Source organism: Calonectris borealis, chromosome 12 (genome assembly GCF_964195595.1).
Source record: "Calonectris borealis chromosome 12, bCalBor7.hap1.2, whole genome shotgun sequence".
In the NCBI taxonomy this organism is placed as follows: domain Eukaryota; kingdom Metazoa; phylum Chordata; class Aves; order Procellariiformes; family Procellariidae; genus Calonectris; species Calonectris borealis.
The window spans coordinates 13,161,833-13,178,064 of record NC_134323.1 but is presented as its reverse complement, the minus strand read 5'-3'; the positions used below and the strand labels follow the sequence as shown (position 1 = coordinate 13,178,064).

Genomic DNA, 16,232 nt, shown 5'->3' with positions numbered 1-16,232 from the left:
ACGCGGCTCCTCTCGGGCACCAGGAGATGCCTTTTAACCTTCTCCGAGCGCTATCCGAACCTCAGCGTGGCTCCAGGCCAAGGCGAGGGGGAAATCACTTGGTTTGCAGCGCAGCTCAGTTTCCATACTATGCGTTTTGGAAACTACAACGCCACAAAATGCAGTTAGCCACCACTTGACATTTGCCAGACATAGAGGGTGTACGAAAAAGAATCTTTTACTAGATGAATATAGATGAAAGAACCAAGCTTTCAGGCGCACAATCCCTTTCCCTAATGTCCTTGAACTCAGTAAAAGGTATTATAGCTTTCCTTAGCTCTTCTCACCGTTAGATCCTCAGACTATCATAGTTAAATTAGCCTTTTTCAACCTTTTGCGAGTCCTCCCCCCCTCAATCAGAGGAGCAGCTTTTATAAAAAAATTCAGCTCTGCTGCAAATCAGGTAAGCCAATTTGTAAATGCAACTTACCATGCCAAAGAACAGCTGCTGCTTTTTTCTTTCAAAGGTGAATCAGAAAATTCTAGATTAAAAAAAAATTTCAGGATTTGGTATGATTTTATTTGTCCTCAGGGAAAAAAAAAAAAGAAGATAAAATCATTACAAATAAAGGAACTTTAATTCGCAGGTAATACAGAACAGTCCAGTCAGTGGCAGAACACCACAGTATTTATAGAACGCAGCAGCAGCGCCTGGCGGCAACAAATGTGAGATTGTTATCCTACAGCTGGAAAGTCGCTGAAGTCTGTGACATTCCACTGTAAATATAGGTGTTATTAAAAATTACAAACTGCCCTGTAATGACTTTAATAACCTCCTGTGCAGCAGCTCCTGTAAAAGAAAAAGAAAAAAAAAAAAGATAGAACAGAAGGTAGTTAGCAGGTCATATTTAAAAACAAGTAAAAGAACGTTATTTATCTAGAACTCACTACACCAGAATTATTTCAGAAGCGCCTGACAAAACTCCTAGGAGGAAAAAATGCCTTTCAGTATTTCCCAGTAGAAAAGAGGCTCAGAAAGCTGTTACTTCAAAAGTTAGCTTTACATACACTTTGCTGTATATACTTTCTCTCTTCTCTCCATGTACGTACACACACAGAGTAAAAATGTGTGAGCCGACAGACCCATGCAAGTTGTAACTTCTCTAAATAAAACTGAGAAGAATTAAAAAAAACATGTACAGTTAAACTGTAAAATAAATTGAAGGGTCATTTCACTGTGATCCCTTTGTGTCCTCCTGTAGTATGAAATATTCTGTAATTTCTTCAGAAGTTATCTTTACATATTTTTCTAAAGCACTGCACATACCAAGTTTCACTTAATCAGAAGAAGATTCTGGCATCCACAGAGTGTTTAATACATAATTACCTTCAACATCACATGAAGCCAAATAAAGAAGATAAGTTAACCAATATAACAATTTTGAGCATCTATTAAAACATATTAATTTATGTAATATCCGCAGGTTGAATTAAGGTAAGCAATCAAGGCTATTTATATTTAATAGACACAGTGTATTGTGTTAATTTAAACAAAGATATGTGCTGTGTTAATTTTAATATTACTACAACTATTGCTTTTTTTTTTTTAAACTCAAAGCCTCTTTCAAGCATTTTGTTTTTAAACACATTTTTAAGCGACTAGAATTGATCTACTGAGATTATTTTTAAAGCTTATTTGGTTTCTTTTACTGACTTTAAACCCTTGCTGTGTCCACTTTTTCTATATACCATAGGAGCTCGGATCTGGAGAATGAAGGGGGAGGATTTTGTTCTAATACTATCTTTGACTACAGTATGTGATTACAGTCTTTGCCCTGACAATACAAAGTAATTAAAACAGTGGAGATGCTGACTCAAATATGTACTACAGCAGGTTGGTTTGGTTGGGTGGATCTTAGAAATACAGTGACATTCTTACCTCCCATGAAGGCAGCAATAGCATGGGGCTCAGCAGCTCCGTAGCGACAACTGGATAGCAAAGTAACAGTTAGTATTTTGAGGTCAGTTTTACCAACAAAGTAACACTTAAGATATAATACTTACAACTCATGAACATAGTCATCTTTCACCACTACAGACAACCCATGTTCTTGTAAGAAACCAGTAAGGCATGATTTTAGTTTTCCAATATCATCTTCTACCTGATAGTTGTAGACACCTGGAAAATAAGTTAACTATTCCATCACAGAACTGTAACACCATATTCAAAGTTAATGGGTTTAAATGGCAGCATAAGTATTTTATTTTTCTGAAAAGTTTCTAAGCTGATTAATATACTAAATTATTAATACTAGACTAATAATAATAGAATATTCTGTTGATGCTACTCATGATAATAACAAATTACTGCATAGCTGAACTGATTCATAATCCATGCAACCCATTTCAGTAGCGTGAATTCAAATTAATTCCTTAAGTTCCCAAAGCAAAAAAATTCTCACTTTAATTTTCACATTCTTAAAGTTATATTAATATGGAAACAAAACCACAGCTAATGCTATATTTGTAGTTTATAACTAGTATTATAGTAACTGTTGGATCTTTGTATTTCTTTTGATGACATTAAGTAACTCTGGTATTAACATACCTGGATATCTACCATGCTGCTTATAAAATCTATCTACAGCCCGTAGCATCAAATACAGCACTAGTTCGCTGTCTGGGTTATCCATATGGGAAACTGAAAGCAGGAAGAGAACTGGTTAGCTGGTACAGATAAAATGGAAAAAGAAGGGTTTTGAATTACTTGAAATCAAGTATATCCCATGTGCTTAAACTGTAAAATCTGCAGTAAAAAGAAATCTTAATGAAAACAACCTGCAACTGAGAATCTCAATGAGTCAACTGCCAGATACACAATTTTGACTCCAGAGAGTATGACAAAACCATACTGTATGTATTTGATACAAACTGCTCAGTGAAGATATTCACGTTTCAACTCCAACAGCTGCTGTAACATTAAATGGGATATTCCTTAGTTATAATTTTGGGATTTGAAATGCATGCTTCATGTATTTAACTGTAATTATAAAACAGGTCTTAAATCCCTTAATATTCATCTCAGTAGTCTTTCTAAATACTAACTACTACTTAAAATCTCATTGCATATTACCAACTAATTCAAGGAGCTTTCACTTAAATTATAAATATTACAAAATGTATGTATACGCAAAATGTATACACTTTGCACATACATTTTGTCCAAAACACTTAAAGGACATGTTTAAGCTTAATTTAAACAAACTTTGATAAGAAGTATTTCCAGCTTTTTTTTTTTAATTTATGCAGGTTCAAAAAATAAAACGCAATATTAAGTAACTAGTTTGCTAGTTCACATACTGAAAAGATAAGCTGAGAGGGGCCAAGACAATTATTCTCATATCTCTGGTCAGGTGAAAGCACCTTTCCAGCTCTGTCAGAAATAACTGACATACAGAAAAGAGAAGTTTGAAGAAAACAATGTTTTATTTATGTGCTATCAAAAAAAAAAAACCTGCCAGGAAAAAACCCTGAAACATGCATCAATCTAAGTTCATTTTTGAACTTTCAAAGTCAAATTGAATTCAACATTCTAGACTTTAAAAAACCATACTTCTAGTTGATGCCAAATTATAAAACTGCATAATGAAATAGAACGTGTAACATACAATTCTTTTTGATCACAAAACCATTTCAAGTTGAAAATGCAATTAAAGTATGTGCCAAAAAGGAGTACTCACTGATTTCATCCTTGTTAAAAGTGTTCAAACCGTATTCTTCAGACAGAGATCTACATCGTACTACTCGGAGAAAAGATGAGTTGCTGCCTAAGCAGACGGTGCAGAAAGGAGAGCATTACCTACTTGAACGCGTCACCAATTATTACATCTTTGTAAGTCTGTACCTCTGATGTGTTAAACCTGAAAGACTAAAACTTATCATAATTTCATTTAACACTTTTCTGTTTCTTCTGGAAGCTTGCAGTAATAAAATCTATTAAACTCCATTTAGGTCTATGATCATAAATATTTTAGTGAAATACTTTGTACCTATTTTCTTCTAGAATCTAAACGTATCTGCCATGTTAATGTAACAGCTCACAACATGTGTACCTCTTCTATAGCAATTCATCAATCACAGCCATCAACTTCATGTTCTCCTCTTCCATGCTGCAAATGAACATGGGTTCTTTTCATCTTCCACTACATCTACCATCGTCTCACATATTCTCAATTAATATTCTAAAAGTACAGCTACGAGCAGGAAAAGGTTCTTGTCCAGTATCACTGCTATGAAACAACCCAATGTGCAGCTACTGAAAAATGAGGAACTGCGAGGTTCTCAAAACTCCCAGCAAATAATACATCAACACAGGGGCAGCGTGCTCTTGGATACATGCTTACAGGAAAATTTTGCAGTTGCGGGGACACTTAGCCAGACTGCTGTGTGGACATGTATACGTATCCAGAATAGAGAGAACCTAAAATGCCATCAACAGTACTACTCACTGCATCACTGTTTTACCTTTTCAGACTACTAGAAGTTTACAGAGCCTGCACTCCTACCCTTCCGATTCTCTCCCCATCCCACCGGGGGGGGTTGGGGGGTGGGGGGGAGGAGTGAGCGAGCGGCTATGTGGTGTTTGGCTGCCTGCCGGGTTAAACCACAACAACTCTGAAGTCACTATCACAGAACGGGCAAGAGTGATTACGCACTAATCACAGAAAGTAGAGGGCATCTGCTACCTGTTGTTTGGACTTGAAAAAATACCCTATCTTTTAAAAGCCAACCTTTACAGACTCACTATTGAGAGATGCTGAACATTTGATACTTCCACTGAAGATGAGGTATGCAACTGCTAAGCACTTATTTGAAAAATTCAAATATTGACTTATTGATTAATAACTACATTATTATTTCGAAGTTTTTGATTATTTGATCATTTGCATAACACAGCAAGAGAATCCAAGCATACTCACAAAGCAATTTTAATTCTCTCTCTGAAATAGATTCGGGTGCCTAAAAGAGAGAATATACTCATTCCAGTACATACAATGACCACAGAATTTATATTTTCAGAGATATTTTTATATTAATTGTGAAATAACTAGTCGATTTTGTAAAAAAAAAAAAAAAAAGACATCTTAAATTGTAAGTAATATATCTCTGTATGCCTTTTCCTTTTATATGACCAAACCAAAAGTGATAAATAAAACAGACCACAGATTAAATTTCATTAGAACTTACTTAGGCCTTTTGAAGAGAATGAGGTAATTAAGCTTTCTCTTTTCCTATCTGTCTCCTGTGACTTATTTCTGTACAGAATATCAAGGTAAAAATATTTCTATCCTTTCAGAATGGCCGTACATTCGCAATTACCTTGCCTAGGGATTGTAACAATTTAGCAGCATGGTTACCCACAGCAGCAATATCCTTCTTTGCTTTTTCACGGTATCTGTTAATAATAAAGAAGTCTTTTAATAATTACAGCAAAAAGCCATCAACTTCACAGTGAAGACCATTTCTTTTTGTTTTATATCATAAAGACAAAATACAAGCCACATGAATGGAAGTGAGCTACCTCAAGGCCATGGATGCACTTATTACCTCCCTGTATGACTGTTCGGCATGGCTGAGCTGTTCACTGAACATGTGGCTTAGAAACTGGTTGAAATTAAAATGAATATTACTACAAACAGTCAGAGGAAGAATATTAAGTAGTTTCAGAACAACAGCTATAAGTCCTTCATTGGGCTTCTAATATTTCGTTAATTTCTGTATTTTAATATTTGTAGCCATAGACTATTAGTTCCGTTAAGACCTATGACAATGCAAACATCTCAACAACACAGTATTTAATAAAATTCAATTTAAGAGCTTATTTGAAGGAACTGTAATTGTTTTACCTGTGAATTAAAACCCTGTAATGCTTATTGGAATTGAGAACTGAAGTACATAATGATCTGGAAATTCAGGACTGATGCTTATAGAATTCAGATTTACAAATTAGGGTATCTGTGCAAATTCAAGCAATTATGGTTTCATATACCAAAATAATGATACAAGTTCTTGGCTTTACTGTCATTATACAGAGTAACCTCCATGAAGCAACAGCAATCAATTATTTTAGACATGTAACAGATCTATATTTTTATATCCATCTTTTTAATGCTATTTGTCACAGTTCTGAGGAATGCACCTCTAAAATTACAGATTTCATTTTGATTAGTAAACACTATTAAGGCACACAATCCTTTTTCTAGTAGAGGTTGTGTTTCAGAATCTATGGAGAAACAACCAAAATCTATTAGAAACAGTATTTTCCTATTTGAACAATTCAACACTACAATTGCACAGACAATAAATTTAACAAAGTCGTCTGCAAAATACTGCTTCATTTTAAAGATAAAAAAAGGAGGAAGCAGCAGTCAACTGCAAAGAAAATGTGGTAACACCGTAAGAAAGTCTTTTTGGGCCAACAATTTGCATCATGTCCAGGATGCACAGGAATAATAAGTTCATGTTGAGGATACATGCATTCAAAGATGGCCTTCCTGAAATCTTGATCCACGCTGATGCTGTTTAGAATTTGCAGTTAATGTTCATTCACACTCTTCCTTATCTACCAAACAATCCCATCAAAGGCATTAATTAGAATTAAGTATTTAGAATTAAATATCTAGGAACCTAGAATTTCTGTAACCAGGCTGACATACATATTGAGGAGAAAAACCAAAGGCTGTGTTTAAGCAACAATTTGCTTTGGACAGCAGTAGCTGGACTATGGGATCTACTATCTATAGGAAGGTCTTTACTAGATCCGAAACTAAGAAAAGTGATCACTTACTACCCAATCTTAGGAAACTGGGATGTACTGAAGGCTTAGGCCCTGGTTCCAAACAGCAGATAGCTCTAGACAGGGAGCAGATAGCCCCAGGCTGCTGTGCTCCCACACCCCTCCTCACTCCGGTCCCACATACACACTTTTTTTTTTTAAAAAAATACAGGAATTCATGCATTTTGTGAGGTCTGAAGTCATCACCATTTACTGGTAACTATTAAAGAAAAAATTGTATACTTACACATTTTGCAATTTGATAAATTTATTGGAGTCTGCTATCATATCAGGAATAGTGCCCCGGAGAGGCAAGCTTCCTTGCCCCTCATTTGCCACAAATTCCTTTACAGCTCGAACCAAAACCCAGAAGGAGGGTGACTGCAAATGCACAAGAGACAGTCATGTACACAAGTTATTTATGATGCTTTTTCTACATTTAAGTCTTACCCTTAATTACTTATTACCTGCTCTGTGAGATTTATGCAGCAATCATCATTAAAAATCTCTTGAATGCATCTTGGAATCTATGAAAAAAAAAAATTAGGTTTGTATTTACTTGACTTGGGATTTCTTGAATTATCTCAACATTCATTACAGAGGTGATCCAACTCTAAGTGACCTCAGAGTTTCATACCAAAACCAACCTCTTCTGAATCTTAACATAGTCAGTGCTTCTCAGACATATTTCAAATAGTAGCACTGCCTCAGAACAAAGCACATGCTTCTGATCAAGATGAATGTTGCAAACAAAATCTCACCTTATTTCTTCTACGTGGAAGATTTAAAAAAACTGGTAGCAGCATCAGCAAAAGGTACTACCAGTCCCAGCTGCCCATGCTACCTGCTAGAGGCAGAGCAGCAAAAAAGCCAGGGAAATGAAGAGGGGCTGCAAAAGTGAGTGTTTTGACTCCTTAACTGCTGCACTTCAGTCTGGCACATAAACTGCAATCAATCACTAATAGCCTGGGACATGGCTTGTAGTAGCTCAGATGTCAGACTAAGATTTACCTGCTGCTTTCTTGGGAGATTTAATGTGACTGTCCAAGCAAGGATCAGCACAGTTCAAATGAAAATGGAGTGTAATCTAGAAGGAATCACAGAATGTGCTTTTACCTCATGTAGCTTTTGCAATTTACCATGTATGAGAGATTAAGGAAATCAGAGATCAATTCTAAACCATGAGTTGTTACTACAGGATTTTTTAAAAACAATGAAAACTTCAATTTTAATGTTTTTAAGCTTGATCAGTTTATGAAACGAATTCCGTAACATGTTTCTTCAAGAGGAAAGTACTGAATTTGTGGAGTCAAACGTCCCTTGCAGCACTCCATTTCTATACAGAATAAATACTATAGCAAGCGGCTTCAATATAGCACAATTTCAACAAATGCTTTCTGAGCCTCTCCCCTAGCAAAGTATTTAAATCGGACATTATCCACACTAGTGACTGCTAATTCTTTAGAATTGTACCAAGCACTTTACAGTTTAATCTGTAAACGAAAATCTCATAAAAATCTAAGACAGGAATACACTACTAATGAACTCTGGTTACTGACTCATTCTATACTTGAATTCAAGTCTTCAGGAAGGAAATGTAGCCTCCTTGCATGAGCAAGGAAATAAAAGAATTTCCTTAAGTTACAGTGCCACCTAGTCTAGGTCTATTTTACTACACGATTTCAATTTTAAAAATTGTATTAATCCTGTTTTACCTAAATATAAATCTTGCAAATGGAATTCCTGTCCTAAAAGTGCATAATATGTTCTGAAAAAATGCGGTAGTTGAAATTTCTTCAATTTTATCATATAAATGTTTATTTTACCTCTGTGGTATTTAATGCTGTGTTCACATTTTTTATAGCTTCTTCAAAGTTTTCCTCATCTTCTAGGGTCCCATTTTCATTCTTTAAGATACCTTATTGAAAAAAAAAAATTAAAAATACACAATCCCCTGAATTACATGTCATCATTTAGGTCTTACCAACAGACTGGCTTTGGATGTATTTGTGGCATAATAACTAATCAGCAAAAAATTGAATTACCAGTAAGACGTACTGATAAAACTAACTACATACACATTTTGCATATGATTAATTTTCCCATGTTGTTAAATAGAAGTTACTTATCACAAAAACACCAGTTTATTTGTGTGAGAAAGAGTAAAGTTTCATAATCACTAAATTCATGTAGATGGTGGTAAAAAGACAATTCAACTCTCCTTCCCATCCCCAGTCAGGTTGTGTTGGGGTTTTTTTGTCAAATTTGGCAAACAGTTATGAACCCATGCAGCAAGCCAGACCAAGAAATGGACTCCACTAAAAACCTAATTTAACCAAAGGTAATTACTACAGATCAGATCAGCTCCCTAGCCCAACCTGGGGATAAGGATGACAGAACCACTCAGTAATCTGCACACAGGCCAGTTTTAAACGAGGAAATAACAAAATTTAGTTAATGTTTTTATTCTACAATCATTTAAGACAATGTATTTCTAGATCTTAAAAATGCCTCATTAATTTTAGCACACGCAAAAGGTATTAGATTGAAACATCTGCAAAAATGAAGTCTGTTCATATACTGGTTACAGTATTTCTCTCTCTCTAAACTAGTTATTTAGAGCTGCAATGATTACCAACAGTTTGGTGGGTCAACTGACCAACCAAATATTTGCAGTTAATAACAATTTCAGTGTCAAAAGCCACTTGCTTTCCTCTTTGTCACATTTTCCGTGTTAAACATCAACATTTTCTACAGGATTTTCTTTTAAGGCCTCTCCTCCCACCCAAATCAAAACATACTCTTGATCTTGAAACAGCAAACAGTAAGAAATGTTGGCAAACTGCATTTACAAGCAAGTCTGGGATCTTAAGATCCACCTGTATAAAACAATCATTTAGCAGAAGAACTGTACTATATATGCCAGCCGATTTTCATAAATTAACCCTTAGAGAACTTCTGATTATTTTTCAGATATTGCCTTATATATTTCTGTCAGTATCAATAAGTGACTCCTAGGACATATATTACCTTGCTGAATCAGTTGTCTGAAGGCTTCTTTTTCTTTGTAACTCTTAGGCAGCTGATCACTTCTCTAAATTTAAAAACACAAAAACATTTTGTCTTTAAAATATCTGCTACTAACCTCATTGTGTTCGGACTGCTGAACTCTAGAGTTTGTCATTGTTCACGTACATTCGCTTGTATTTCAATCAGTAATTTTTTTTATGATTCCACCTTGTTTTCTTTATTTGTTATACATTGCCAAAATAATAATCTAGTTTAGAAAACACATATCTAAAGTAGTAATTAATAATAATAGACTGATGACTTGTCCAGTTTTGCAATATACCTCGTTGAACCATTTTGTTAGATACTTGGCTACAATCACAATCCATGGAGTGTGGCTATGGTCCTGTAATTGAACAGCAGAGAAATCTTTGTCAAGTTGAGAAAAGACAAAAATGGGAGACAAATTAAAAAACTCTTTTAAATGTAAACTAACATCCCTTCCACTAGTGTAAAAACACACGACATGTTCCAGATTTTGGTTCAGAAATAACATTCTCTAACTACTATAAAACAAATTATTAAATTATTATTACTTTACTTAAAAGAAGGGTGGCTGAGCCAAGTTCTCCAATACTTCTCTAGAGTGTAACTTGTTATGCACCAATACCCACACTGCAAAGCTCTGCAGCAGTAGGTAATCATAAAAATAATAAAGAAAGGGAGGGTGAGGGGGAATCAATCTAACAAAAGATCAAGTTGTCCAAGAATACCCCTTACTTCCCAAGACCCCCACTTGCTTAAGATTTAAATACAGACTATAACATTTGGGGCAGAGGTCAAAAATAGTACCTCGTGACTGATTCTACAGCTGCCTCTGCTCAGATGAGACTCGGCACCAAAAAAAGTCATCTGCCAAGAGTCATTTTCATAGAATCCCCTTTCTATGTCCGCATCTGTCTTAGAGCACGTAGTGCAAACCACATACCAACCTTTTTGTCCATATGATCCAAGTCATAAGACTGAATGTGTTCCCTCAGTTCTGGAAATGGTTTGTCCAGTCTCAGGTCTTCTAACATATTGTCAGGATGAGATTCAACAACTGTGAAAAAAATTACACAATGCATTTCACAGTTTTGTGTCCAGCCTTCAAAACAGAGCTATATGTCAAATACAGCGCATCATCTGCTCGTTTAACTGCTTGATTCTCAAAATAAGCGTTTTAGGTAAGTTAACTTTAATGTCAGGATAGTCTCCAATTTTACTATTTGTTGCAGTCCGTAATTTCTATCATTCCTCAAAGAATGCTCCTGGTGATGAACTGCAAACTACGTAAGACTTAAATACTAAATACATCACAAGATAAAGATGAAAAAAAAAAAAGAAAAAAAATCAAAGTGACATTACATATTGAAGCTTTAAACCTTTCAGAAAAGTCTTTATCTCAGAAAACCCTCTAACCTGTATGTTCTTTAATAATGACTCTCATATAACCAACCAGTCCATAAGTCCTGCAGACCAGCAGAGGAACGTTAGAATTCCAGAGAAGTTCAGCCAAGCGCAGCAAGGTACTGTAAGGATAAACATTTTTTTTTTCCCCCAAACGTACAAGAGGACAACAGTTAACTATAAAGTTAACTCTTATACAAGTCACTTGTGAAAGACAAGTTTTCTATGAGAGAACTCTAGTCTTATCATGATTCTAAGCACAAATAAGGTGATTAATTTTATACATGAATTTACACTAGGTTAGAAATATATTTATCCATTAGCTTACTTATATTTAACTCCATCCTCCCAAATGCTCCAAATATCAATTAAACAAAAAACTTCAATGAGTTGTGAAAGAAAGAAAAAAAGAATTAGATCTATGTATTGCTCAAACATAAATTCTAGTAGGGGCAATTCCAATCATCGGTTTTTGAACAGCACATAAGAAATGCTCTTTATTCACAAATGCCTGCAAGGGAATCACCACTTCAAAGAGGCAAGTTGGCTCTTATTTCTATACGTCTACCTCCTCTGTAAGTAGGGGGAGGGAGACATACATAAAGTATGAACAACAGCCACTTCCTTACAAAGGCAAGATTTAACGATTCTTCTATCCAGCAATCTCTTGCCTCTGTGGAGGCAGCTTGTCTACTGAAACAGAAGTACGCTCCTCTCCCCCAAGCTTCTCAGTACTTTGAGAGCTGCCATTTTTCATCTGTACTGTTTACTGGAAGGCAGCATTGGAAAGGCCTCTCAGCAGGAAGAGGTTAAAAAAATTAAAAAAAAAAAAATCAAGAACTTCTGGTCTGGACAAAGTTTATACGGGCAAAATAATGACATACTTGGGTAAAATGGAAAGACCTATACAAATGATAAAATACATTTGCAAAAATCTAAAGGTATCACAGCTCCTATTATCTGTTAGGTTTTACATAAGAATACTTGTTATAGAGATTTTGGACCAGAAACAACTTTCACTACAAAAGAGTACTTGACATAGACAAAAACACCTGGAGAGAGCACCTAGGAGTCAGGCATGGATCTGAAAGAGATTTTAAACTTTGTATTAACATATAAAAAGGTCCATAGAAAAATGCCATCATTTACTGTAACTTTCCTTCACAATGACAGAGTTCTGTTTTGCATAAGTTTACAAGAATGTGCCTGCAATTGAAACCTGCTTTTACAACTGAATGAAAACAAACAAACAAACATCTTTAGATGATTCTTTACCTTTCTGGTATTTGCGTTGCAACCACCAAGTTAAACCGATTAAAAAAGGAAGGGTCATTGTCTAGAAGTTTTTCTGGACTCTAAATAATAGGGAAAAAAAAATATGTCAGGAAACACCGAAAATTTCCGAACACGCAGCAAGTCTGTTCAACATTCAATGTAAAGTGTTAAGTGAAAGCTATAAAATTATGATAAAGTTATAAAATAATGTTAAAAATACATAAATTGACTTTTTGCAGATAACTTAAGATCTTCTTCCTCAAATGTTATTTTATCATGAAGCTACTTAAACTGAAACATTACAAAGACAGCACATGGCTATTATTCCACACTTTTATCACATTGTATAACAAGAAACATACAACCAATTTAGGAAAACAAACCTCTTCAACAAAGTTTCCAGAAACATCATTATTCAATTCCTGCAAGAGCTCAGTGGCACTCTGGGCACGACTCTGTTTCAGAACAATGAAAAAAATGTTTAACCTCTTGAAATGTAATTTATATAGTATATAAGTACCACACATGCTACATGCTTTAAAAAAAAAAAAAAAAAGAAAAAGAAAAAAAAGGACTTCATCATAACCTAGGATTTCTTATTCCAAGCCTTGCTTATCTGAAAAAAAAAAAAATCCCTTAACAGCAGGCACTTGTTTGAGACCATTTTTAGTAACAAAAATTATGTGACAGCTATTTATTAATTTCCAGGAGTTACCTATGCCTTTTGTACTCTCCTGTTTTTGTAATTTCCCCCCCCATCCACCTCTCTACTCTTAGCTTTACTCCTTCAACCACAATTCTCTTCCACCTTATCCTTCCAAAGATTCTCTTAACGATATCCTGTTCATTTTTTCCATTCAATCTTGCCAGAATTGAGCTTATCTTCTCACTTGTGAGCAACTAAAAAGTAAGCATGGGGAATTCTGTCAAAGAATAAATACATATTAACCTATACATACATGTTTTTAGTATTACTCATACTATATATATTTGAGTATTTACTCAATACCTTCATGCTTTCAATATACCTAAAGTGATATTTGTTACCTCCTTACCTGACCAATATGGCTTTTTTGTAGAAAGAAACTGAAAAGGAGACAAGAAAGAGTTACATGTGAAGTTTTATTCTGAAGAATTAAAACATTCTGCAGTGCAGAATATGTTGCTGACTCTCATACAACAAACCGAGTTGCCCCTTAAATCTGCTTTTCTTCTCCCCAGACTGTAATATTTTCCTCATGATCAGTTTCTTAAGGAAACTTTCCAATGCCTCAGCAACAAATCTGAAAAATAAGACATGCCAAACTCCTCTAGAAGCCAGGACCATACTGCAGATTTTTTTTCACTAGGCTAATTAAAGACCCATTAGTACTCATTTCCTCATGTAATGGAATATCCTTCCTCCATATATAACCCTTGTAAGTGGACAGATATTTGTAGGTATCTATCTGAACCATAACAGAATGTGATCTAGAATTAGTAAAAAAAATTATTTTTTAGAGGATTTCTAAAGAGTTTCTTATCCTTTCCCCTGCTGCACACAGCCTTTCAAAGCTATGAAAGCTAATAAATGGCTATCAGTGACAGTTTCACAATGATCAACTAATGAAGAATAAGTTATTTTTATCACCAAAATTACAGAAAATACATTTAGCCATGCTGAAACACAAGCAAACCTTGCATTGTCATACCTCAAGATTACAGCAAACAAGTTATTTTAAAATATTTTTATATTGAGTAGACCACTGTCTTTATAAACTTGATGCGTGAAGCAAATAGATCTGTAAGATACAAAACTAGCAACTAAAATGTATGTAAAATTTAGCAGCTAATATCAAAATGATCGTGCATGCTGTATATGTCACAAACATCCAAACCCCAAAAGACCTGGGGAAACATATAGAGACTTTTAAAATTATTAAGAATTTTATAGAATTTCTTAACAAGTATAGAGATGGAACTACTCATGAAACCCTGTTACTTCTCAATTTGTATCGGAAACTAGTAACAAACCTACTTATTTCCAACATCTTCTCCAGAGACCCGATTCCCATCGACAATTGTAAATGAACCAATACCTTGGGGAAAAAAAATTACTATGAATAATTAGGCATTATTAAATTATCAGATACATTAAAAAGAAAATACAGAAGAGATATCTACTTACCTGGTAGCACTAAGTTTTTGAGTATTTCGGTTCCTGTCGCTGTTGCATTTATCACACAAACATGGGCAGATTCTAAAGCTTCTTGTCCATGGTCACCCCACAATCTATATTGGGATAGAAACAGAAACATTCTGAAATTATTTCATTTCAGATTGTAAGGCCCGTATAAAGAAATGAAAAAAATGTCCACAATCACAAATGGAGGTGAGCGTACTACTTTCCATTCACTGTTGAGAGGGGCTAAATAGCACTAACCAAAATAAGCTTTCCTTAAGAAAACTCACTGTGACAAACTTGAAACTTTCTAAAGAGCAACCCAATTTTACTGACATTTCATTTTCTCCATCTTTATACTCTACACCATATGAATGCGCGCACCTTTTTCGGCTGTAACATATTCCACTTTTTAAAAATCAGCATGGGTCAAAACACTCCCTACACAATTTCATCCTAAAACTGAATGCTCTCTTTTTCGTGAGTTTTATTATTTATAATACATTTTTATATTTTGTATGATTTATAATACAAGACACTGAAACGTGGATGGAAATCAGTCTTGATGAGTTTGGCAATGTACTTAGGACAGCTATAAAATAACATTCAGGCCGAAATCGGGACTTGACTGTACTCAGTCACAAATGCCCCACTGATCTCACACGGCTAGTAATTTTACTCCCTTCAGCTGCATAAAAGAAAGTTACTGAGGAGGCACAGTAAAGCATTATAACTACTACTAAGACTTTCAAATGTATGCAAGCACGTGAAAATTCACCCATCGGCTGGCTCCAGCACAAGTCGCCCCTCTCCCATTTAACTTTGCTCTTTTCCGCCTTTTTCCCCGATGCCGGCACCAACACCCAGGCAGCTGCTCGGCGCACCGGACGAGCGACCGGCCCACAGCAGCACGACTAGTTCGGACACAGCCGCCTCCGCGGAGCTCAGCGGGCGGCGGCGAGCGGCCCTGCCCGCCAAGCGCAGCCCCAGGCGGGCCGCCCGCCCGCCTCTCCTCACAAGCGGCCGCGGAGGAGGCCTGTCGCTTGAACGGGCAACCGGAGCTGCGGCAGCGCAGACTGCGGCCCCCGGCCCGGCCTGCAGCGAGAGGCAGGGCCAGGCGCCGCGGCAGCCCGCTCTCCACCCGGCCAGGACAGCGACAGGACAGCGACAGCCCCGCGGAGCCTGGGCGGCCCCCAGCAGCTCGGGACCGGGGCACGCTGCAGCCCCGCCGCGCTACCTCAGCTGCCGGTCGTATTTCTGCTCCTTGAGGCTGGCCTTGCCCGGCTGCGCCATTGCCGCACGCTCCCCCGCGGCGCGCGCATGCGCGGGGGCGCGGGTCCGCGGGGCCGTTGGGGGGCGCTGTGGGGCCGCCGGGGCGGGAGGCGGGAGGCGGGAGGCGGGAGGCGGGAGGCGGGGGCGGGGCGAGGTGGAGCCTCGTGGGCGCGGGCCGGCGCGGTGCCGCGGCAGCGGGCTCCTGCGCTCTGCTGCGCCGCAGGGCCGCGAGGCGGGTCGTGCCTGCGGGAG

General features: G+C 36.8%; 1 protein-coding gene across 2 annotated transcripts; it reads right to left on the bottom strand.

The window, feature by feature from the left end:
• Window positions 1-337: 337 nt before the first annotated feature.
• NAE1 (NEDD8 activating enzyme E1 subunit 1) lies at window positions 338-16,036 on the bottom strand. Of its 2 annotated transcripts, none has more exons than XM_075161442.1 (20): window positions 15,946-16,036; window positions 14,715-14,818; window positions 14,565-14,625; window positions 13,603-13,633; window positions 12,931-13,002; window positions 12,548-12,627; window positions 11,285-11,394; window positions 10,816-10,925; window positions 10,167-10,229; window positions 9,845-9,908; window positions 8,641-8,732; window positions 7,282-7,341; window positions 7,062-7,195; window positions 5,359-5,434; window positions 4,959-4,998; window positions 3,720-3,806; window positions 2,588-2,680; window positions 2,044-2,158; window positions 1,919-1,968; window positions 338-566 (listed from the first exon to the last, which is right to left on the bottom strand). In XM_075161442.1, the coding sequence occupies exons 1-20, from the start codon at window positions 15,999-16,001 to the stop codon at window positions 466-468; spliced, it is 1,599 nt and encodes a 532-aa protein (XP_075017543.1). In that variant the 5' UTR covers window positions 16,002-16,036; the 3' UTR covers window positions 338-465. The 2 variants fall into 2 exon arrangements, with proteins under 2 accessions (XP_075017543.1, XP_075017542.1); XM_075161441.1 differs by lacking the exon at window positions 338-566 and adding an exon at window positions 599-829.
• Between the last annotated feature and the right edge of the window lie 196 nt (window positions 16,037-16,232).

Coding starts and splice junctions, on each gene's coding strand:
- NAE1 (XM_075161441.1), bottom strand. CDS start 16,001: ATGGCGCAGCCGGGCAAGGCCAGCCTCAAGGAGCAGAAATACGACCGG. Junction 7,342..8,640: donor CAGCATTAAATACCACAGAG/GTAAAATAAACA, acceptor TTTTTTTCATAG/ATTCCAAGATGCATTCAAGA. Junction 2,681..3,719: donor TTTTAACAAGGATGAAATCA/GTGAGTACTCCT, acceptor TCCTGCTTTCAG/TTTCCCATATGGATAACCCA.